The sequence below is a fragment of the Exserohilum turcica genome (assembly GCF_000359705.1).
Source record: "Exserohilum turcica Et28A unplaced genomic scaffold SETTUscaffold_4, whole genome shotgun sequence".
In the NCBI taxonomy this organism is placed as follows: domain Eukaryota; kingdom Fungi; phylum Ascomycota; class Dothideomycetes; order Pleosporales; family Pleosporaceae; genus Exserohilum; species Exserohilum turcicum.
In genome coordinates this window covers 2090002-2112464 of record NW_007360247.1, presented here as the reverse complement: position 1 = coordinate 2112464, position 22463 = coordinate 2090002, and the positions used below count along the sequence as shown (strand labels likewise).

Below are 22463 nucleotides of genomic sequence, written 5' to 3'. Positions count from 1 at the left end.
GCAGGAGTAGGGATCTATGTATACTTTGGTAGTGGCTTCATCTGCATAGTGTTCGTTACACTTCGCATCATCCAGCTGGGTTTCGATAGCCATCACAAAGCTACAATATCAGAACCCAAACGGTTATTGTTGTGGACTTTGTTGGGATGCACAATGGGTATATGAGTCGTAGCATCTTCGCAAAAATGGATTTTTTTTTAGCCAACACGGTCCCTGTTCAGCCGTCAGTAACAAAGATCCATGCCCTTAAGCAGTCTCTGATTCTCGAATCGAGGCGAAATGCGATTGGGGTCTTCTGTAAGAAGTTGCCATTTTGATGGATAGTCATCCAAAATAATTTCATATGAAATAGCGAAACTCATGCAGCATAATAGCATCTTTATTGTTGTAAGGCGTAGTCTATACTACAACCAGAACTAGGCTTATTACAGCGCCTCTCTGCATCCTCTCACACTCACATTCTCCCTCTTCCAATTCAGACTAATCTTTAGCTAATAGACACAAAAAAGGTCCTTCCCATGCACATCCCATCACCACCTATCAAGCACAGAGGTAAACAAGAAAAACATTCAAACTCGACCAGAACGGCGTCTAAGCGCCAGTGCGACGACACTTGGGGCGGCCACGCTCCAGAACATTAGGATCGCAAGTGAGGTCACTGTCTGCAATGCAAGTCAGACGGGTGTCACCTAAAGTCATCGTCAGCCTCAGCCCTGTTTAGTTTCAAAGGTATTCCAAATTCAAGACTTACAGCCCTTGCTACCGTCAGGAACGCAGCGACCGCTTTGGCCGTCGACATTGCAAACATCCTCCTTCAAGCTCGTGTTGGCGATGCAGCAGTTGCCCGTGGGGACTGGGCGGTTGGCATTGGGGCCCTGTGGCATGGCAGCCGTGAGGGCAGAGATGGCGAGGATGACGGCGGTGGTGGTGAACTTCATTTTGAGATAAAACAAAAAGATTGGATGGTAGGTTCTTGGTGATATAGACGTGGAGAATGTAATAATGTTTTAATGCGAATGTATGTATTTGTCAGGGACAATTATAGAAGTGAAGAACCGACCGGCGGAAAAGACTGGCTTTGGAAGAATAGAAGAGAGTGGGAGAGTGAGAGCGATGCTGATGATGAGGCAAAAAACTCGCCGCGATCCAAGGCACCTCTTATACACCTGAGGACGGGCCTCGGCAGGAAAAACCTCATGATAGGGATTCTGCTTTGGTGGCTGCAACACGCCTGTTTGCCTTTGGCTTGCCGCTGCCTGCGCAACTCCGCCACGATACCGAACAACCGGCGGTAAAATGACACCGAGACAAACACAAAACAAAGAATTCGGCTATGACGGCCTGCAAAATGCGGCGCAGTAGCCATAACGAGGCAGGCTGAGGCTGCGCATAACAGAACAAGAACCTGGGTGCTTAGGCACTCCCATATCACGATACGCAGATCATACAGGAACTCCAGCAGGTTTGCGGAGAATCTAGTCTTCTTTCCGAACTTGCCAGTCCGTGGGAATGGCGCCAGGGGGTCGGCGAGTGCTGAATCCATTATGCGGTTTGGGTTTGCAGGTCGTGAAACGTTAGCTTCCAGCAGCACAGCGCAACAAAAAAAACAGCGGGCTGGTATACTGACGGTGTCACACACTCTTCACATAACTTGGAGAGCCTTCATTAAACAGGAAACAAGGTGCATTCGAACACGGCGACTATTTTTTTTTTCTTGCGCAGCATCATTAAAGTACCCATACCTTTTACACTCGACGTTCCCGAATGCGCAAGTCCTTCAAACGCCCTGATTTCGACTCGCAACACTGCCCTGAAAAGTGCAGTTCCAACGGTTGCCGCTGTTTTCAAACTTCATATTTACAAAATGAAACTCTTCCCTTGTCGATCGAAGAATCCAAGCCCAACTCAGAGAAGGTAGTAATCTCCGCGCGTGCCCTCTTCAACCTTGAACGTATCAACAGCAAGATACTCCTCGAGCCCCTCGTCGTCCATAAGCGACTCATTCATCTTCTTCAAGAAGCCTTTGTCCCGCAGCGCCTGCGGCACAAAAATCCCATGCACGCGCCACGTGACGGGCTTGAGGTGGGTGCAGAACCACTCCTCATAGATGGACAGAACCGCGCAAGCCGAGTCCTCATGTGCAGAATCCAGACTGAATATCATATGCATCTTATACGTTGCGTCGAAAAATCTCGTGTCTTGACTCTGCGGCATCTGGTCAACGTATGTCTCGCTCCGAGTAATGAGATCCAGCCCCTATTTCAAGGCTTTCGCAGACCCGCGCCCCAAGCCGTTGATGTCACATTGGAAGATGGCATGCAGCACATCGACGCGGAAAACATGAGCGGGTAGCTGAGACTCAAGCAGCTTTTCATCAGGTAGCACGAGCTGAAGGGGCGTGTGAGCTTTTTTTGACAATGCGAGATTCGGACTGGACATTTGTTGGCGAATTGAGTTCCCTCTCCATTCTCTTTCTTCGCGCAATTGGTGTTGTAGATATTCATTGGTTCCCCGATTATCTGATCTGAGATATCTGGTTGCATCGTCTCCAGGCGCTCAGGCTGTTGAAAAGCCATGGTGGTTCAGGCAGGGGCAGGTGAGTCGATATATAAGTCCAGGAAGTTCAGGTGCCAGACGTTAGCTGGTTGCAGTTAGTATTTTGACGTGAAAACTGTGGTCGTTTTGAAATTATTCACAAAGAGCGACGGACTCTGAGATGAGGATAAGTCGGCCAAGGGTACAGCGTTGAGATATCAGGCGGACGCGCGACATGATTGCACCACAAACCGCATTATTCATTACCAAGTCCCCAAAAGAAATACGTGTCCAAGTATCCCATAACTAGTGTATAACGCATCTATCCAACTACACCATAAATTGTTCCGCGCCCAACGTCGCCTTCAAATCCATCTTAAGCAACCCCTCACTCTCAATCTGCTCTCTCCTCTTAACCAACTCATCGACATCCCAATTCGCGCTTACAAACCTGCCGCGCAGGAACTTTCGATCGACGCCCTCCCAGCCCGCCAGCCAGACGCCAATACCACCAACAAGCTCGGGGGTATCCAGGGCAAACCTCTTGAAAGATTCAATCGTCATTTCCGTGTCGACGACACCGGGATGCAGGGCCACGGCAAAGACAGTAGGGTTCTCAGCGGCGACATATGTCATGAGTTCGAGGACAGTAAGCTTGGAGATGCCGTAGGCGCTGAGGCCGGGGAAGACTTCGTACGCGGCGCCGGTGGTCAGCGTGATGATTTTGGCTGGGAAGTCAGGCGACGGCAGGTGTGTGAGGAAAGACTGAGTCATGAGGAATGTGCCGCGGGTATTCAGCGTCTACTTATGTACATTAGTAGTTGTTAAGGACTGTACGTGAAAGATTGTATCATGGCACGTACCATTTCGTCCCACCACGCAGCCTGGTCGACATCCTTGACTGGACCAATGGCTTTGAACAGACCGGCATTATTAACGAGGACATCAGCATGTCCGTATTTCTGCTTGATCTGCTCGAAGAGCGCGGCCACGGATTGCGGGTCCGCGATGTCGGTAGCAACAGGGAGTGTTTCCACGTGGGGATGTGTAGCCGCAATAATCTTGGCGACTTGTTCGAGCTTTTCCAGCCGACGCGCTACAAGGACGATTGCTTTTGCGCCTGTGGCAGCGAAGGACGGCACAAAAGCCTGGTATGGTAAAGTTTGTTAGCTATACTATTTGTAGCGACGGAGAGCAAGCCCCTGGCTGCAAACATACACGGGCTCCCAAGCCTTGGCTCGCGCCAGTGACGATGATGACTTTGCCCTTTTGAGAAAGCGCGCTTTGCGTGGGATCGATGGCGGGATATAAATCCCGATGGACAATGGGGACGAATTGCTGGGCTTTGACGAAGTGGTCAACTGGAAGGTTTTCCATGGTTTCTTTGAGGATAAGTGATGAAATCAAGGTAAGTAAGTAAACTTCTGTAGCAAGTATATCGTCTTCACTGGATAAGATTGCTGGGGTATTCCAGTTGCTATCACATCAAGACGTCTTATATCTTGCCTTGCAGCCGTTGTATATTTCTAATACAACCACCGCAAGTCCCAATTCGTACAGAGGGCACATAATCATGACTCTGCTCTCTCTCCAGCATTCTAGAAAAGCGAAACGATGCCACTCAGCACTGAGTGCCAGACATTACGCCAAGAGATTGCATCGTGGGGGGGTTTTTTTTGCAGGGAGTTGATAGGACAGCCCAAGATGGTGGCGGCACGACGTAAGTTGTAACCAAAAATATGGAGCGTTTGCTGCAATGGCAGGGGGGTCCTCATTCCTAATCTAGAACTAGCGCGATTCGAGGTCCGCTGCCAAATAAACTCCAGCAAGTCAGACGGAATACCCGTCTGAGCCAGGGGTGCTCACAGCGAATTGTTGTTGCTGCTGCTGTTGTTGTTGTTGCTGATGCGCAATCTGCATAACTTCGTCTCGAATGAGCTCATCAGTGCCAGCGAGCACCTTTTCTACCCACAAGACGTCCTTGACGATTTCCATGACCTCCTCCCATTCCTGCAGGTGCATGCCATTCATGACAATGCCGAGCATCAAGACAAACTGGCTGCGCTCTCCCAAATCTTGCGTCTCGATGGCGGCGAAGTAGAGTGCCCAGACGAGCAGGGGCTTCAGCTCGTTCCATTCACCCATGTTTTCCACCAGGACAAGCAGCAGTTTGCGCGACATCATGGCAGTCCTTACTGGCGTTTGGCCCAGCGCTCTCCATATCGGCGCCAGGAAAAGCAGTGTACCCAGCCGACAAACCTCTTCCATGACGTATTCCCAGCTGCTGCCGTTTTCCAATGGCCGTATAGAGAGGAGGCGGTACAGGGTCGGCTCTGTCCAGCTTCCGCTCGTGATAGCTAGCATGAGTTGTCTCTCGTTGAACGTCTGGTCCAACGATATCATCTGGACGATATCATCAAAGATGGAGACCCAATCCAGCCACCTGGGTAGTCGCTTCTTCCACGACAAGGAGATGCGATTGTAGGGCCGCGGCATGTTTGGCGCCAGTTTCGAGTCTACAATCCATTTCGACGGCATTGGAACAACAGGGCTAGTGTCCTGAAAGAAACTCGCTAACAGATCTGCCCTGGTCATGGATTAGCATGACACGCTCGGCCATGTTTGCGGCGCACGTGACTTACCAGCTCACAGTGATTCGGAAATGTTCCGTCGTAATAGTATCATAGCCACCTCTTAGCGCCACGACTTTTAGTAAAGCATTGGCATGGTTTTGCCATTCATTGCTTGTGAAATTGCCTAGAAAAGTCTAACATGTGTCAGTTGCCCGCCGGTCTGTTCGCTCCGCCATTGTCTGCTTACATGATGTATCATAAAGGCAGCTATGCAGCCTATGATCTCTTCACTCTGATGCGCCTCTGGGTCCTGTAACTGCTTAAGGGTGTGGCGAAGAGCCTTGTGATGATACTTTAGCGCAACATTGTCGTCCTGAGAAGGAAAGTAGCCATGTTTTCTGGCGAATAAGAAATTCTGCGAGTTGGAAAGCATGCTGTAGAAGGCGGCGGGATTACTAAGTCCAACGGGATACCAAGATCCCCGCAGAACGGTAGGATGGTTGTTGTCTTCAGTGACAAAGACTGTTTTGGTTGTTCCATGTCAGCAAAGAAACAGACAGACAGGTGTAGGGGGACCACGTACCGTTGGCTAGCAATGCTCGATCTGAATCATCGAGCTGTACGGGATACGGGGAAAATGGGTCCAGCTGACCGCCACCAAAGCGATCAATATCCACACGGCTCTCGGGCGGGCTCCGAAACTCGAGCAAAATCTCGTGCCGAGCGCGTTTCGTCTTGGGCTTCCTCCTCGCCTTGCCGACCTCGGTCATGGCCAGGCGGCGGATGCGGAGCTGCGTCTCCTCACTCTTGAGGTCATCGGGGTGCTGGAGATTGACAAAGTTGAAACTAGGTGTATGTTTGCGATCCATGGCGAGTGTGTAATCAAGATGGCGCTCGCTTGCGTAATAATAATAAAATAGTAGTACGTAGTAACAATACTACTGCGGTCGTGTCATCAACAAAGTGAGCCTCCCCCGTCTTTTATACATGTTAAGAATAAGACAGGAGCGTTGAACATAGACACGCATACACACGCTCACACGAACACAGGGACTACGCGCCGCAAAGAAAATGGTAGAATGGTGCTTCGAAACCGCACGCCATGACAGTGGCGATTCTCATGCGCAGTGCAGAGGCGCGTTGGAATGATACGGGACAGCGCGGGAGCTACGGCCGCACGTGGCGAGGCGTGTCATTTGCCAAGTGTGCGAACAAGCGAGCGATTGAACAGGGCCTTTTGCTGTATGTATGTAACAACACAGAGGCAAAAAAGAACATGGCTCATCAACACAGCACCTCGGGGAGTTTGCAGCTGATAATTGATAATATCCATGTACCCGTCCGGCAGCACGGCTCATGCGCTTGCCGGGAGGCGCATGCAAATTAGTAATTGGCAGTGCTTTTGCAAGCACATGAATAAGCGGCTCAGTGCGAACAGCGATTATCTAATGTTCCTTATGCGGAAATATGAAAAGCCAGTATAGACAGTTTGCTCCACAGGCGTTGCGGAATAGTAAAGAGTGTCGCGTCTTACCTGCATCACTGTCTTGGGCTACTACTGTATGGTGGTATCTCAGCGCCATGCACCCCAAACTGCAGACTCAGCACCAAAGGCCTTCTTCCTGTTCCGTCCATCCAGCAGATTATTCACTCATTGCACTTCTCCCTTAATGTAGTCCAAACACGGCCCTTTTATTAAGCACATCTCAACTCTACTATGCTGGTTCCAAGACGCGAACCTCTGCTCCAGCCCCAGCCCCAGCCTCGGCCCCCACTCCCAGCCTCATCCCCACCACGCTAAACCCACACAGACCTAGCGCGCCAAGCCACTCCTCTCCAGCAAACCTTTTCGCAAATTTGTCTCCCCCCGACTCTCTCTTCCTCTCTCCAACGCACCATCAGACAGTTCAGCCACCCATTCTCACCCTGCGCCGTTACGTCTTGTAATCGGCGCGCCTCGAGTTATATCCATTGGGCGGCTGCGATATAGCGCTGCGGAGAAGGAAGTCTTACCAGTTGCTCCATTAGAGCTGGCTGCGCATTTTTTTTGGTTGCGCAGGCGGTGTCATAGGAGCTGTACATACCCTCGCCCTCTACATGTCGTGTAGACGGGCTGGATGATTGCGCTGTGAAAAGAGTGTTGATGTTTGCGCTGTCGGTGTCCATGGCTTGTTTCACGGGGAAGATATTTGTTTTTTTTTGCGCGCGCGTGAACGCGTTTGAGATGGATGGTTCGTGGTTTAGAGGCGAAAAACCGCTGACGAACGACCCGGAAAAACACCATCTATACGAAGCCTCTTCTCCCAACACACGCACGTCCCGATTCCGCATACGGCCATCTGCAATATGAAAGCCGATATCGCGAGGGTTGTGGACTACATTGCCCTCCATGAGCTTAACTTGTGCGAGGAACGTGATCTCGTTTTGCAACAGGGGTGGAAAATACTCTTTATGTATCGCCCATCTGAACGGCGCAACACAAACGGCCCCACGCGCCAAAGTCCTCAGCGTCTTCATCTGGGCGTTCCTTGCCGTCGAGATGTGTTTGGATTTCTCAAAGCGTCGCATAGCAGCAAACAAGGCAAGATATGCAATGGCCGTGTTGCATGCTAGCGAGATTCCAAAATATAAATAGATGTTGCTTTGTAATGTCAATATCAACTCGTCCGCAGGTGGTGGTGCCATTTCCAGCCAGCCCTGGTCCAGAGTACTCGCCTGATAGTAGCAACCATGCGCACTCGAGTATAGCCCGCGCCCCAGATACTCGTCTTCCTGATGCTTGAGCCGCATCATATATCCCATCGTCTGCCACATAAGGCTCCATGACAGCTTGTCACCCATCCTTGCCGTCGTCAACCCAAGCTCTTTTTGCTCGGCATAGGCGTGCTGGTGCTGTATGCAGCTCGTCATTGCCGCTGCAACTGGACTGTCCTCGTGTCCAACAATTGTCGTCTGGTGCAGCAAGTCCAGCATGATCTTGAATTCTGGTTTCTGGAAGATTTGGTGTCAGACGCTTCAGCCGCGCACCCTTTGGGGTCGTAAACATGTCCCAGAATACGATTGAAGTGCTCAGCTGGTATATGTTCCAGTCTCGAAATTGAATCCATCAAGCCAGGTCTACCTCCCGCCCTTTTCTCTTCAAGATGACCTGTATGCAGTCGACCTTGGCCATACCATCCTGACCTTTGGTCTGCTGCTCCATGTCCTTTGCCACCCACACGTGCTCAATATCACGCATGACTCTTCGCAAACTTGAAAAGCGCTTGAATGCATACATTTTCTCGAAGCGATCTCGGACAAATTCTCGCTGTGTGTTGTCGATAGCTTCACACCCAGCGGTGAAGAGTGGCCATATATGGGCGGTAGTCAAAGGCGAACAAACATCGACATTTTGCAGGTAAGCTAGGCACTGGTCGATGTGATCCATGCTGATTGGATTTGGAGCACCTATATCAAGCCAGGTACGGTAGAGGTAGATGAAAGCTGCATGACGATACGCTTCAGCTGTCCGGTTGATGTCAGGGGTTTTCAGTGCGTCTTCTTGCTTGCAGATGGTAAAGTCCATGGCGAGCAGCTTCTGTTGAATATGCCGGCCAGTCGTGTTTTCATCTTCCGATAGAGCGGGGCCTGTTGGCGATTGCAATCTTCTCATCTTAATCGTGTGTTGCAGTTGGCTAATCTGGGCGACTATCAGGAGCACATTTGCAATGCTCGCCAGACTTTGCTCTCCCTCGATGGCTGTAAAGTCCGTCTCGTGATCCAGCAAGGGGCTAGATCCTCTCGAAACAGACGATAAAATGTCGTGATATGCAAACAGACTCATGAGGAAGCGTGCGCTTGAGGTAGCCAACCAGTTCTCTCCTTGACTACGGACTATCATTGCTTTTGCACCCGTCAAGTGATTTGCAACATGCGCTTCGTCGTCTTCGCCAAAGAGTCGAGCGGATACTTGCATCATCATGACAGTGGCCAGAGCCGACTCGGCGTTCAGTTCAGATGGATTTTGAATCATTCGTTGCAATTCCAGAATAGCGTCTCGCTGATGGCGATATCTCTGCAAATACAGGGATGGATCGTTTGATGATGTTGAAAGATGGTTTGCTGCCATTGAAAGGATCGTAGACCTGAGCGCAGCAGATTCATAAGCCATAGCTGTGAGGTGGCGCTGGAAGGGGGTCAAGATGCCGGTGCTGGGAGCCACAGATATCAGGGTGGAAAGCCGATCTACCCAGTAATTGAGAAGCCATCTATCATCTGATGATATACCGTAGGACAGCTCAGGGGCGTGGATTGGTAGCACCGGTAGACTTTTCGCTGATCCTGGTGACGAGACCGTATCCCTGGGGCTAGAACCAAACAAAGGCGTAGACGTAAAGGTATTCACGGATACCGGGCTCAAAGCATAATCTTGCTCAATGACCTTTTTCTTCCGACTCTTTCGCGGTGGTTTTGCTGGCGTGTTGACAGCATCGTCCTGCCACTTCAACCTGACGCCATATCCTTTGCATGTGATTTTCAGTCTCATGCAGCGGCCACAAAAGGGCTTTTGTTCGTCGCACTTGTAGCCAGCTTCCCTGCATGTCCAGCATCCGGTCCGCGATCTCTTGTGTGTTGCCATAGTAGCGAGCTAGACATTTTCGTGTTATGGCTACACTCTGGCCCCTTTTATGAAAACGCAATTGGCAGCATGACCCTGGCGCTTCTGAAAAATTTGTCGGTGTCCAAGACGGAGAGTAGGAGGTGTGGATTCCGCGAATGTGGGAAGATGCGAGGTGGAGCGGCAAACGGCACTAATACTAGCTCCCGCTCAGAGGCCGAGGCTTCCACTTCCAGCCTCCAATGTGGAGCTTCGCGGTATCGTCTGGACTCTCACGAGATGACAGGATACAGGCATGAACAAGAAACCTTGGGCCATATTCATAATCAAATGCAGTGATACTAGGCAATTTGATCAAGCCAGTAACTCCAACTACAATTTCGAATTGTCCTTCCAAACCAGCCCGCCCTTTTCCTCAACATATTGCCTCCCCTTAGTCCATCCCATCCACGTACTCAGCGTATCCTCTCCTCCACTACCAGGCTTCAACCCCTTCTCAGTCCACCCACTGCCCTGCCATCCGATGCCCTGACCTTCAGCCGCAGTTCTTTCGTCGCTGCCCTCATGAATCGCGTGACCCGGCGAAGTCTTCAACGTGACAGCAGGTCGTTGATCGAATCCCTGTTCCTCCAATTCTGCCTGCGTGAAGACAGGCGTACAGCACGCGTCTGTACCATCAAAGATGGCCTCCCACTCTGCACGCGTCTTCTTCTTGAACTCTGCCGTGAAAAACTCCTTGAGCTTGGGCCAATCCGCCATATTGTCTCGGTCGCCAGGAAGGTCTGATGGCTTGAGTCCCATGCCCTTGAGCAGCGCAGCGTAAAACTGCGGCTCGATAGCGCCAACAGCCATGTACTTGCCATCCTTGGTCTCGTACGTGTCGTAGTAAGGCGCTCCGCCATCGAGCATGTTGGTGCCTCGCTCGCGCTTCCAGGCCTCCGTCTTCAGGCCCAATCGCGGCATAGTCGCGAGTATAGCGCTGCCATCCACCATGTTGGCTTCTACGACTTGCCCGAAGCCGCTGCGCTCACGTGCGAGAAGTGCAAGCAGTATACCCATAAAACACATTGAGCCTCCTCCTGCGAAATCGCCAATCACGTTGCACGGTGGATACGGTCTCTCGCCCTGCCTTCCGAACATGCTCAGAATGCCGGATACTGCAATGTAGTTGATATCGTGACCGGCCATGTGCGCGTATTTCCCGTCTCGCCTGAACCCCGTCATCCGCGCGACAATCAGCCGCTTGTTTAGTCGCAGGAGCACCTTTTCTGGGTCCAGGCCTGCTTTCTCAAGCACACCAGGGCGAAACGGGTCAATCAGGACATCGATTTGTGGTATGATCTTCTTGATGAGCTCCAGGCCAGCAGGAGACTTGATATCTACGCATATCGACGTCTTGCGGCGCGTGAGTTGGTCGGAGGAATGCGTGGCGGATGCGCGGTCAAGACGGAGAACGGTTGCGCCATAGTCGGCAAGGAGCATGCCAGCAAAAGGGCCTGTACGATATCAGTCTGGCTCTTTACCAATAGTATGAGCGGATATGGTGTCTACCTGGAGCGAGTCCTGCGAACTCAAGGACGCGAATGTTGGCGAGCGGAGGCGGTTGAGGTGCCGTCATGGTGGATAAAGTGTCTCTGCTAACTGCTCGTGTTATGTGGGTCGTCTGAAATGCCTTCTTGTGACCAAGCGCAGAACAAATATGGATTTATACATGTTCGACGTCGACATTAACGATGGCATGCACCGGTTAAGCAATCCCGCGGGGAAGATGCCGAGGTGCAGCTGCGGATTGCGGAGAGCTGCAAACTGGAACCGTGCGGCTCTAACCCCTAAGTAAGTACCTCTCTCACGCATCTGGGAAATAGAACAGCTAGATATCGACCAAGCCGCGCTGGCTTTCAGCTTGACAACAGTTGTATGACCTGTTTTGCTATTGTATATCTTCCCATGTATTTATTCTCCTGTTCAGATTAAAATATCAAGGCATTGCAATGCTGGTGTTGCAAACAGCGGTATTTCCGGCTTTCCCGGTTCGGTCATCGCCTATTCACTACTGAAGTAGCCTAATCGCGATCATGTAGGCTTCTTCAGATCGGCTCGAGTAGAACAAAAGAGCCATGTCAGCGAATCGATTGCAGCACTAGCTGGACACTACGACTGAGTTGCATGTCACGTGAACGCATAGGGCACACAAGATAATGGATTGGCAGTACCAAGTAGACGAATCAAGCTCTCATTCAGGAAGCTTTTCATACGTGCACATCACGTGATGTCCATAACCACTCTTCGTCTTACCAATCCTAAATCCTTCTACCAGTTCTCGTCCAGATTAAGATTCCAAAGTCGGGTTAGATTAGCCCAGATCTGCGCGTGTAGCCACGTGGGCGCTAGTCCAACTACTTACTATTCCTGGTGCAGTCTGCATGCATCGCACGTGTCTTGGTACTCTTCTTCCTTCCAACCGCTCTGACTGGCTCTTCCGTCTTTTCCCTAAACAAGTCGTGAATTATCCATGGTTGACCATGATTGTTTCTTTAAAGAGGAGATCCAATGACTACACTATGGTTCAGCCAAGCCTCCACTCTAGGCAGCCAACATAGGAACGTGCACGCCGCCATGAACTGTTGGATACACAATAAGCCAGCACCCACTACTTTTCAGACTCCAGAACCGAGGAATACCACAGCAAGAATGGATGATGTTGATTTAAAGCCTGTCGGATAATAGTCGCATGTTCCTTCCCAAACTGCTCCTCCCCAGCTCAACTCCATCGCCAACCGCCCTACACCCACACCCAATGACCACACCACCAACAGCACCTCAATCCAAACAAACAACCCAAAGACAACACTAACCCTGATCCTCGCCATAACCCAACCCAACCCATCCCATGGCCTCCACCAATACGCCCCCCATCTACACCATCAACCTATCCCTCCCCCCGTCGGACCGCTACACCTTCGCAGCGCAATCCCACGCCGCCAGCCTGCGCCAAATCCCCAAACTCTACTCAGAAGCAACATCGCACCTCGGTCTCCCCGCATGGTTTTTCCACCTGCTCGGCCGCATACTGCTGCGGCGCCTGCACAGCCGCGAGCACACGGAAGAACTCCGTGGCATCAGCAAAGCATGCGGTTTGCCAATGTACCTGCTCATTGCGTACAACGTCTTTCTCGACTTGCTCCTCGGGTGCACGAGCGGGGGCATCAAAGTCAAGAATGGGCGGCCGCGGCGCAGGGGAGGCGTAGGTGAAGAAGAAGAAGAAGATGATGATGATGACGACGATGACAACAGTGCAACAATGCTGCATTTCCGGACGCTGGACTGGTCGATGCCGTTGCTGCGGGATTTGATTGTGCAGTTTGAATTCGTCGAGCATGAAGGTGGCCATGTTGTTGCTCGCACGGTGGGCTATGTCGGCTTCGTGGGCGTACTGACGGGCGTGAGGAAGGGGTTAAGCGTGTCGTTGAATTTCCGGCCGTACCACAATGCATTGGGGTCGTTTACCCTGTCGAACCTGGCGTATTACTGGAACACGGTTTTGGTGGTGCTGGGACAACGGCCTAGTATCTCGGCACTGCTGAGAGAGTGCTTGATTCCGCGGCCTGGTGCTGGTGGTGGAACGAGACCGAGGACGAAACTATCCAAGAACAAGAAAGCGAAACAGAGAAAGCAAGAGAAAGAAGAAAAAAGGATCGAGATACCCACTATACTGCCACCGTACTCCACAAACACAGTCCTCAGCGTCTTCCCCACCCTGCCCACGCCAGTCGCCTACCTCATCTTCTGCACGCCCACCGAAACCCTCGTGCTAGAAAAGGATTTCCGCACCGCAAACATCCTGCGCTCATCCGCCTTCCTCGCAACCACCAACCACGACGTGGCATTTGAAACGCCCTCCTGCACTTCCACCACCACCACAGCAAACAGTCAGACGCGGAAACATGCGTTCCTGCAATCCAGCATGCGCGAGATCCTCGACGAAAGCATCGAGCGGAAACAGTGTCTAAGCCGGAAATGGGAGGCGTGGAATCAGCGGCAAACACGCAAGACGATGCGCGGCCAGACGGCGGCAAAGGGCGTGGCGCTGGCGACGCTGCGCAGGTGGATAGAGGCGTATCCCGTGTGCAATGAGGTGACGCATTTTGCGTGCATCATGGATCCGAGCGAGGGTGTATTTCGCTGGGTGAGGAAGTTTGAAGAAGGCGAAATTGAAGACTAGCAAAGTGTTCAAGTTCTGAGAGTGTTTTGTTCGACTGTACTGTAGACAAGATGAGACAAGGTGGTGAGTTGTAGTTTCTTGACTTCTTACACATACCACTACCAAGGCACATTTGTGGAATCGAGGCGCCATATATGTACATATATTCATACAGCCCGTGACGAATGCCATTTCTCAATAACATGCTCTCTCTCTCTCCAATAGCAATGGTGTCTAAGCACGGCTCTTCCTCGCCTTGGGCTTGCTAGCCTTCTTACCCGCATTCTTAAGCCTCTTCCTCTCCATGTTGGCCTGGATCCTGATATTCCTCTTCCGCCACGCCGTCCATCGGTCTCCAGGCACAAACTCCTTGACTTTGACGCCTGCCCGCTCCGCCGCACGACCAATCTCCCAGTTGGCCTGGCGGTACGCATACCCCTTGCCTGTGGTCAGACGCAGGCCCTTGTTGGCCGTTTCCCGGGGTGTTTCGCGGATGCTGCTGGGGCTGCCCGTTGCGTCGCCGACTTGCAGCTCTGCTACGACAACTGCGTCGGCAGATGGTTTTGACGAGGACGTAATGGGCACAGCGAGCATATTCAGGCGTCGCCGTCGAGCGGCGTTCGGAGGGTACGGCAATTTGTGGTCTTTTTCAAGAGCAACGCCAATGTATTGTCTGTTGGGGTGCTTGCGTGGATCCCGGTAATATCGTACGTAGCCAGACTCGGTGGCAAAGATGCAGTGGTCGCGCCCGAATTTGCAGTTCTCGCCGGGGAACCATGATGTGCCTCGCTGGCGAAAGATAATGTTGCCCGGAATCACATATTCGCCTGGTTCAAGTCGGTCAGCTTTCGACGTGTTTATCGAACTCTGCTAACGAAGCATACCTCCACTCTTCTTCGCTCCCAATCGTTTACCCGGGCCGTCCTTGGCTCCGTTGGCTCGTCCTTGGGCCTGATGCGCCGAATGTCGAACGAACGAAAGAACTGGTGCGGGCGCGGTAGAGCCATTGGCCACGCGGAGAGCGTCAATGACACGAGTAGAGGGCGCAATAAACGCCGCAGACGTCGCTATCGACGCGCGGACGGGCGCGAATATCCGTGGGAGCAGCATGGCCGCTCTGTTGCTGGAGAGGCGGGCATCCGAGTTGCATGGTGACTTTTCGAGATGCTCGCTTGGCCCGTGCACCATCTCCGCGGTGCCCACATCATCACACCATGGTCGTCCCCTCAATGCACGCAAAAGTACCCGATGTCGTGTATTTCAGTAAATTCGTAACAATGACTGCATGCATATCTCATCCGGCACCTATGACACGGGCAGACTAGGACGAAATCTAGTATGCTAGCACCCAGAACACCTTACACAGAATGCCAAACCCATAGAAGTGAACAAGACCCGCTCGCCAAAGCACTCCTCTACTGCACTTGGTTGACAATCTCTTGCGCCTTGGTCAGACTCTCCACCATCTGCTGGCAGTCCTTCCGCCTCTTGACCGTGTACTCGGACTCCTTCAGCAGCTCGTCGAGCTCATCCGTCTTGTACATGTTGGTGAGCAGCTCTCCCTGCATGTTCTCCTTTGTCCACTGCACGAGGTTCAACATGATGGCCTTGGGGACCATGTCAATCATTGTCCGGCGGACAATGTTGAAGTAGGATGTGATCAGTAGTTCTGTGACTAGTTAGCATGCTGGACCAGGCCGACGCATCTGAGATTACTTACTAATGACCTCGACTTCTTGGGATTCCTTCTCGGACAGAGTGCCAGATGCCTTCAGGGTAGGTGGCGGAGGCTCCATGGCAGCCATCTTCTTTTTGTTCTTACTAGCGAAGAAAGAGCCGAAGAAGCCACCGCCCTCGCCGGAGTCGAGTGTGGGTGAGATGGATCGTGGGGGTACGGTCGGCGGCAGGGGCTTTCCAGTCTTGGGGTCAACTTGTTGAGGCTTGCTGCTGTTGTGTCGCTCGTGCACAATCGCCATAGCGCGCGAACCGTTGATGAAATCTGGGTGGCCGGTATTGATGTAAACGGACTCCATGGCGACAAGGTCCCTGACAAGCTTGTTGGTAGGCTCCATTGCCTTCTTGAAGAAGGACACAACGACCTGGTGCAGCTTCTCCTTCAGAGCAGGATACCTTCGGAAAGAGTTCTTGTTAAGCAGCTGGCCAAGGATGCGGATCAGTTCATCGTAGACGAGACTGACACACTTCAAGCTAGGATCCTCTAACCGCTTAATCTGCTGCTTGACAATGAGCTCAAACGCCGTGGTACCCACGAACAGTGCTGGCGATGAACCGGAAGAGTTGTACAGGACTGTTCGAATGTCCATGTCCTTGACTTGGTCAAAGGGGTCGACAGCCTTGACACCGTTGGCGTACAGCTCGTGGTAGACGAACGAGATACGCGCACCACCAGAAAGTTCGACTGCAGACAGCTCCTGGTTATTGCCCTCGAGCACACCACGGTATTCGTTCGTGAACTCTGTGATCATATTGAGAACAATGTTGGAACTGTTGCCTAGCATGGAGTTGCCAAGCGACGCGAGCTCGGCCTGGTACTTTTGCAGCGAGGATGAGATACGGGCTTTAATATCGGGGAGCGTTTGTTTGATGTGCATCATAAGAATCTACGGTCGTTAGCATCCCCTCTGCCTTTGTTGAAATGACAGCAACTTACCAAATTCAGCTTACGGGCCAGGTAGGGTGTACCGCAGTAGGCAGCCTTGTTGCGGTATGCTTTGTGATTCTCAAAGTACTGCCGTTCGTGCTCGAGCGCATAGGAAATCGCCTTCTTATTCTCAATGTCCCTCTGGCCACGGTTGACAACGGGCACGTATCCCAGTCGCAATGGGATAATGCGTCCAGCGAGAATGTCTACAACATCAGTTCCCTCGTCCATCAAGTCGACCTTGGTCAAGACACCAATTGTCCGTTGTCCTTCTGGGTCGACTTCGCGTGCGAGCTTCAGACCGTCCGAGTTGGCCAAATCGGTGTTGGCAGCCGTCACAGCCAGAATGATGGCATTGGGCTTGCTAATCTGCTTGAGAACCATCTCGCGAATCTGGCGCTCGATATCCCTGGGCTGATCTCCCACAGGCACCTTGGTCAGGCCGGGCAAGTCGACCAGCGTGAGTGTAAGGACGTTTGGCGAGTATATCCTGAGGTTGATGGGCGCGGGCGAAATTCCCGCATTGCGACCAGTCTTTGACTCTGTCTCGCGCACAATCTCATCTCTTATCTTGCTAAAGTCATGGAACTTTTGGCCAGGAATGTGCAGGAACTCGCCCCACTCATCCACATTGTTCTCCTGGTCTGTAGTCTTTGCACCCTCGCTGGTGCCGTTCGATTGTGAGTTGGATGCGCGGTTGATGAGTTGAAGAATGAGCGGCCTTCGCGTGACGATACCGGTTCCTCGAGGCAAACTGGAGCGCTGTCGTCAGCATGGCATTCCATGAGCACGTCGCAATCTGCAACCACTCACAAATCTCGTCCGACAATGTTCTCAAGCACCGAACTCTTTCCGCTAGACTGCGATCCTACGACGGCAATCTGGGGCAGGTCTATGGGGTTTTGGACCTGGCTGGGGCATCAGTATACGTGTATGGAATGGCCTATCGCTGCCTGGACTCGAATAAGCAGAATAAGCAGAAAATCGCCACGTACTCCGACAGTTGTGAAGACGTCCTGGAGCTTGTTCACGAGGGTAATCAGCCCCGGGTCGTTCACGTTGATCCTGTTTCAATGTTAGCACTCGGTGCTCCGAGGGGCTGCCCAAGATATGTGCCTACGCATTCGGATTTGTCGCCATGGCCGGCGACTGGGAAGATGGTATTGTACAGGCGTCTGTGGAAGGCGCGGTAGGTGGAGGATATGGGTGCAGGCGTGGTGTACGGCGTGCGAGACAAAGGTGTTTGAGATCTGAAGTTGTTGCTCGCAGGTTGCGTAGCTGTTGCAGGTGTCAACGTCGGAGAGCCCAAGCTTCGATAGGCCAAACTACGCCACGCTACCACTACTCAGCCACAGAACGCGGCCTGCGGCGTTGCGGAAACAGTCGCAATCGCTTTTGCGACACACGTCACTAGGCAGTCATATGATGTGCAATGGATGCACTCAAGCGCCCCAGTGACAGCACACGCAACCTGCTACGTGTATTTCGCAGCCAGGCGGCCAAATTATCTCTTCTCGACCATGTGATTCGCAAGCGCCGTCACAGGGCGCCCAAGAGCGTCGTCAGCGGACCAGGCAACAGTCGTGGCAACTGGGTACCGTTCTCATTCTACACTATGCTCATAGAGATATACTAGACAGACACGCAATTCAAAGTACCGCAAGCATCTACTCGTCAACCACCGACGCAAACTTTTCCGTCATCTTCTGCAGTAGTTCTTCGTACTATGGATAGTTAGCAATATGCTCAATGAATAAATCAAAATGGGGTATATCTACCTTCTTGGTGACGGCCTCCTCTCCGTCGCTGGGCAGCTCAAACTTCATTGAGCGCAGCTGCGACTGGATCTCCGAAGTCGCGTCTCGGATCTTGGGCCATGAGTGTCCCTGGGCAACAGCCTTTTGCGCCTCGTCGTGGAAAGCCATCATGTTCTTCATCATCCACTCCGTCTTCCACAGCGGACAGAACTGGTCGTAGTCGGAGTAGCCGTTTTGCTGGAGGAAGTCCTCCTTGAGCAGCGTCGCCACATCGAGCGTGATCTTGTCGCTGTCGCCTAGCGCAGACTTACCCACAAGCTGCACAACTTGGTCGAGATCATCCGAAGTAGTCAGAAGCTCCTTGATGCGGTCGCGCAACCGTGGGAACTCGGGGTTGTTCTTGGCGTAGTACTTGTCTAGCGGATTCGTGTACTTGCTGTAACTGATCGAAGTGTTGACCGACGGGAAGTGCTTGCGCTGCGCCAGCTTCTTGTCCAGACCCCAGAAAACTTGCACAATGTTGAGCGTACTCGTCGTGACAGGGTCCGAAAAGTCACCACCTGGAGGACTGACAGCGCCGACAATGGACACACTGCCGTATCGTTCGGGGCTGCCCAGAGCCTCGACGCGTCCAGCACGCTCGTAGAAAGACGCAAGCTTGGCACCCAGGTATGCAGGGAAACCCTGATCCGCAGGCATTTCTCCCAAACGACCGGAAATTTCACGAAGCGCCTCTGCCCATCGCGACGACGAGTCGGCCATCATAGCAACGTTCTTGCCTTGGTCGCGGAAGTATTCACTGATTGTAATTCCCGTGTAAATGGAGGCCTCACGAGCAGCGACGGGCATGTTTGAGGTGTTTGCAATGAGGGTGGTACGCTTCATGATGGGCTCCTTCTTGCCGTTGACGTCGATGGTGAGCTAGCTATGGTTAGCATGTCGAAGCGCGCGGATTAGAACTGGGGGTTTGCGCACCTCTGGGAAATCCATCAAGACTTCAGCCATCTCGTTTCCTCGCTCACCACTACAGACAAGGTCAGCGTCCACCATGCGCAAAAGTGACAATTGAGCCTTACCATCCGACGTATACGATGATGTCACTGTTGGAGAACTTGGAAAGAGACTGCGAAATGACCGTCTTGCCGCAACCAAAAGCACCAGGAATGCACACAGTACCACCCTGGACACTGGGGAACAGCGAGTCGAGCACACGCTGGCCGACAATGAGGGGCTGATCCGAAGACATCTTCTCGTTGGAGGGGCGGGGCACTCGGACGGGCCACCTGTGCATCATGCTGTACTCGGTCTTGGTGCCGTTGAAGTCAAGCTCGAGGATCTTCTCGTCGACCGTGTAGCTGCCCTTTTCGGCGATGCGAGTAATGGTGCCCTTTGCGCGGGGAGGTAGCAGGATTTTGTGCTCGCTGAGCAGACTGTTTTCCCACACGGTACCAAAGACATCGCCGCCGGTGATGTGGTCGCCAACCTTGAGCGAGCCGGGGGTAAAGTCCCACTTCTTCTTGCGGTCAAGCGCAGGCAGGTCGATGCCGCGGGGAATGTAGATGCTCTCTGCGTCGACGGCGATATCCTTGAGCGGGCGCTGAATACCGTCGTAAATCGTCTCCATGAGACCAGGGCCGAGCTCGACCGACAGCGGCTGTCCGGTGCGGTGTACGGGGTCGCCAACAGTCACGCCAGCTGCGCAGCGTTAGCCAGAAAGCCCCCGAGCATGTATCTGCGGGGCGCATACCAGTCTCCTCGTAGACCTGGATGGTGGCCTTGTCGTTTTCGATTCGAATGACTTCACCCACGAGGTTCTCGTAGCCGACACGAACCTAAGACAGTCAACAGCTGGCCCAGCACACACGGCGCACTGCACATACGAGCTCGTACATGGCACATCCAATCATGTTCTCGGCGATGATGACAGGCCTGGGCGGGTCAGTATGCGGCGGGCGCGCAGCCGTGCGGTGACGTACCCGGAGATGGAGTAGATGGAGCCTGTATAGACGTTAGCCACCGGCGTGCGTGCATGCGCTGGGAGAGCTTACCCTGCTCCTCGCCGCCCTCCGTCTTCCTGTCCTGCTTCTTCTGAGCTTTCTGCGCCATCGAGTTAGCTGCCTGCGCACCACGGCCCATCGGTAGCGGGCGGCACTGCTTACGGGAGGCATCTTGGCAATCGATGCGTCTGCTTCTTCTTCGTCGTCGCTGGCTGCTTCTAGGGTAATGTGCGGCGGGGGCGCTGGTGTAGCAAGCTCGCGATGCGGTGCTATCAGCGGGCTTGCAGGAAGCGGGACGCGGTGAGGGTCGACGTCGTCCGGGCCGGTGGCGAGGTGAGCTCCAGAGATCGAGAGCTGGTCAATGTTCTGCTTGTGCACGAGGTCGTACAACGATGGCCGTGTTCGCAAACGAGGACGCAGACCGAGTTGCATTCAATCAATCGATGGTGGTTGCAGGTTGGGTCGAGGTTGAGCTTGGACGGCGCGCTAGCGCTTGGTGGGGACATTCCTTGTCATCTGCCACCCACTCCGCCTGGGGAAATATGAGACGGAGGCTTGGGCATGGCTCTGCTGGGGCCTTGCTCGCATTTGCTACACACGCTGGAATCCTGAGGCTACAGGCGTATATTGCGCACGCCGCCGGCTTCGCGGAGCTGCTTCGTCTACGTCATCGGCGAAGCTCTGCGCCGAGCTGCTTTGGTAAACCGCAGCTGGGGTAGCTACCTGCCCATCACCTCCATCCAACTAGCTACGAAAAGGAACCCATCTCAATCACCGTATCGTTCCGGCCCCCGCGCTCCCTCTTCTCTGCTGCACACACGATGCCGGCGCTGAGCAGGTGCATGCCCGTCAGCGCCCTGCATGTCCTCCCATCCTCGGCCGCAGACAGCGGCTGCTCGGAAACGACATAGGGGAGAAAGCGTGCAAAGAGAGGCTTCATCACCAGCAACGACGCACATATGATGGCAATGTTGATCTCGATGGACGAGAAGATGATTGCGTAGGAACCGCACCCTGTGCATCTTAGGCTTGCGTCGAATCAACATGTTCTGCCGTGGCTTACTCGTCACCTGACCGTGGCTCATGGCGTCCTGAACCAGAACAAGTCGCACAATAGTCACAATACACACACTGCGGTACACGTTAGTATGTGGCCTTTTTTATACCGGCAATACGCATACACTCCACCCAGCCCAAAGACAACCAGCAGTCCTGTCTTCTGTCGCCTGGGCAGTTTCAGTTGGCCAATAACGGGAATCGGCAGCACCCAGATGGCGACATCGAGGACAATTCCAATGACACTGGTCGACCAGAAATGCTGCTCCTTGTCCATGCAGGTTCCAGCTGTTGTCATCTCCCAGTAGCTCTGAACGGGGTCGCAGAGGAACACATTGCCGAACACGCCCCAGGCCGTGGCGCCGAGTACAAGGATGAAGAGGGCGTAGCAGATGCACACTATCGACGGGACGTGTGAAAAGAGGCGGATGTATTGTAGGATCAAGGACGTTTTGACGAGATTACTCGCAAGATGATAGAGGATAGCTTGAGCGAGCACAAGCTATAGACAGTCAGTGTAGCCCACTTGCACGGAGGAATATGTACCTTGAGCATGATTGAGAGCGAGGTGGGCGACTTGTTCTCTCCTCTGAGATCTGCGACGTCAATGCTGAACTCTGTACTCCAGTCAGATTCCGTCAGCACTCGACTAATTTCAGACTCGCCTCGCCCAACGACAGCCGTAAACCCTGCTGAAAACACCTGTGGCAGTTAGCCATGTTCGGTCACGACACCAGATGCACTTACCATGGCAGCTGTGACGCAATAGTCTTCTGGCCCGATTGTAATCGACCTCGAACAGACTCGGCTGCACCAGCGAAGAACAACCATGACCGAAGCAAGAGCAGTGAGAATCACTGTAGGAAGCAGGGCTTCATAGCTGATGTCTGCCGTTGCCTTGGAGCTAAGGACAAACCAGCTTGGTGAACGAGCATACATCATAACGCATGGAAATTGTCCAGGACTGGCGGCGGCCGCGAAGCATTTACAGAGCCATGTCTTGCCGTGGACTATGGAAGTATACGCTGACTCAGGCTGCCATGTCTTTGTGACGCGATGTGTTGGCGGTCTCGACGATCTTGTAC

The 22463-nt window shown here is 52.9% G+C and overlaps 11 protein-coding genes across 11 annotated transcripts; 1 reads left to right on the top strand and 10 right to left on the bottom strand.

The window, feature by feature from the left end:
* Positions 1–591: 591 nt before the first annotated feature.
* On the bottom strand, positions 592–938 carry SETTUDRAFT_93294 (uncharacterized protein; the record flags this gene model as incomplete). Its single annotated transcript, XM_008030423.1, has 2 exons — positions 592–689; positions 752–938. The coding sequence occupies 2 exons, from the start codon at positions 936–938 to the stop codon at positions 592–594; spliced, it is 285 nt and encodes a 94-aa protein (XP_008028614.1).
* Positions 939–1905: 967 nt separating this feature from the next.
* SETTUDRAFT_33264 (uncharacterized protein) lies at positions 1906–2214 on the bottom strand (the record flags this gene model as incomplete). Its single annotated transcript, XM_008029925.1, has 1 exon — positions 1906–2214. One exon carries the CDS (start codon positions 2212–2214, stop codon positions 1906–1908), a length of 309 nt encoding a protein of 102 aa, XP_008028116.1.
* A 532-nt stretch (positions 2215–2746) lies between these two features.
* On the bottom strand, positions 2747–3912 carry SETTUDRAFT_172731 (uncharacterized protein; the record flags this gene model as incomplete). Its single annotated transcript, XM_008030422.1, has 3 exons — positions 2747–3336; positions 3399–3683; positions 3754–3912. The coding sequence occupies 3 exons, from the start codon at positions 3910–3912 to the stop codon at positions 2866–2868; spliced, it is 915 nt and encodes a 304-aa protein (XP_008028613.1). The 3' UTR covers positions 2747–2865.
* Positions 3913–4365: 453 nt separating this feature from the next.
* Positions 4366–6133, bottom strand: SETTUDRAFT_139187 (uncharacterized protein; the record flags this gene model as incomplete). The annotated part of the gene is made up of 4 exons (XM_008030421.1): positions 5692–6133; positions 5356–5630; positions 5178–5302; positions 4366–5122 (listed from the first exon to the last, which is right to left on the bottom strand). The coding sequence occupies exons 1-4, from the start codon at positions 5975–5977 to the stop codon at positions 4366–4368; spliced, it is 1443 nt and encodes a 480-aa protein (XP_008028612.1). The 5' UTR covers positions 5978–6133.
* A 2081-nt stretch (positions 6134–8214) lies between these two features.
* On the bottom strand, positions 8215–9726 carry SETTUDRAFT_92771 (uncharacterized protein; the record flags this gene model as incomplete). Its single annotated transcript, XM_008030420.1, has 1 exon — positions 8215–9726. One exon carries the CDS (start codon positions 9724–9726, stop codon positions 8215–8217), a length of 1512 nt encoding a protein of 503 aa, XP_008028611.1.
* Positions 9727–10077: 351 nt separating this feature from the next.
* On the bottom strand, positions 10078–11323 carry SETTUDRAFT_155542 (uncharacterized protein; the record flags this gene model as incomplete). The annotated part of the gene is made up of 2 exons (XM_008030419.1): positions 10078–11201; positions 11257–11323. The coding sequence occupies 2 exons, from the start codon at positions 11321–11323 to the stop codon at positions 10078–10080; spliced, it is 1191 nt and encodes a 396-aa protein (XP_008028610.1).
* A 1272-nt stretch (positions 11324–12595) lies between these two features.
* On the top strand, positions 12596–14010 carry SETTUDRAFT_180291 (uncharacterized protein; the record flags this gene model as incomplete). Its single annotated transcript, XM_008030418.1, has 1 exon — positions 12596–14010. The coding sequence occupies one exon, from the start codon at positions 12596–12598 to the stop codon at positions 13925–13927; it is 1332 nt and encodes a 443-aa protein (XP_008028609.1). The 3' UTR covers positions 13928–14010.
* Positions 14011–14084: 74 nt separating this feature from the next.
* SETTUDRAFT_119389 (uncharacterized protein) lies at positions 14085–15016 on the bottom strand (the record flags this gene model as incomplete). Its single annotated transcript, XM_008030417.1, has 2 exons — positions 14085–14733; positions 14791–15016. 2 exons carry the CDS (start codon positions 15014–15016, stop codon positions 14141–14143), a joined length of 819 nt encoding a protein of 272 aa, XP_008028608.1. The 3' UTR covers positions 14085–14140.
* Positions 15017–15154: 138 nt separating this feature from the next.
* On the bottom strand, positions 15155–17816 carry SETTUDRAFT_164481 (uncharacterized protein). The gene is made up of 6 exons (XM_008030416.1): positions 17689–17816; positions 17564–17633; positions 17382–17476; positions 16578–17322; positions 15627–16527; positions 15155–15575 (listed from the first exon to the last, which is right to left on the bottom strand). The coding sequence occupies exons 1-6, from the start codon at positions 17706–17708 to the stop codon at positions 15322–15324; spliced, it is 2085 nt and encodes a 694-aa protein (XP_008028607.1). The 5' UTR covers positions 17709–17816; the 3' UTR covers positions 15155–15321.
* A 419-nt stretch (positions 17817–18235) lies between these two features.
* SETTUDRAFT_93548 (uncharacterized protein) lies at positions 18236–20754 on the bottom strand (the record flags this gene model as incomplete). Its single annotated transcript, XM_008030415.1, has 9 exons — positions 18236–18292; positions 18347–19246; positions 19301–19349; positions 19402–20020; positions 20073–20157; positions 20206–20254; positions 20302–20323; positions 20374–20410; positions 20485–20754. The coding sequence occupies 9 exons, from the start codon at positions 20752–20754 to the stop codon at positions 18236–18238; spliced, it is 2088 nt and encodes a 695-aa protein (XP_008028606.1).
* Positions 20755–21070: 316 nt separating this feature from the next.
* Positions 21071–22317, bottom strand: SETTUDRAFT_92133 (uncharacterized protein; the record flags this gene model as incomplete). The annotated part of the gene is made up of 5 exons (XM_008030414.1): positions 21071–21336; positions 21386–21453; positions 21504–21880; positions 21982–22080; positions 22126–22317. 5 exons carry the CDS (start codon positions 22315–22317, stop codon positions 21071–21073), a joined length of 1002 nt encoding a protein of 333 aa, XP_008028605.1.
* Positions 22318–22463: the final 146 nt, after the last annotated feature.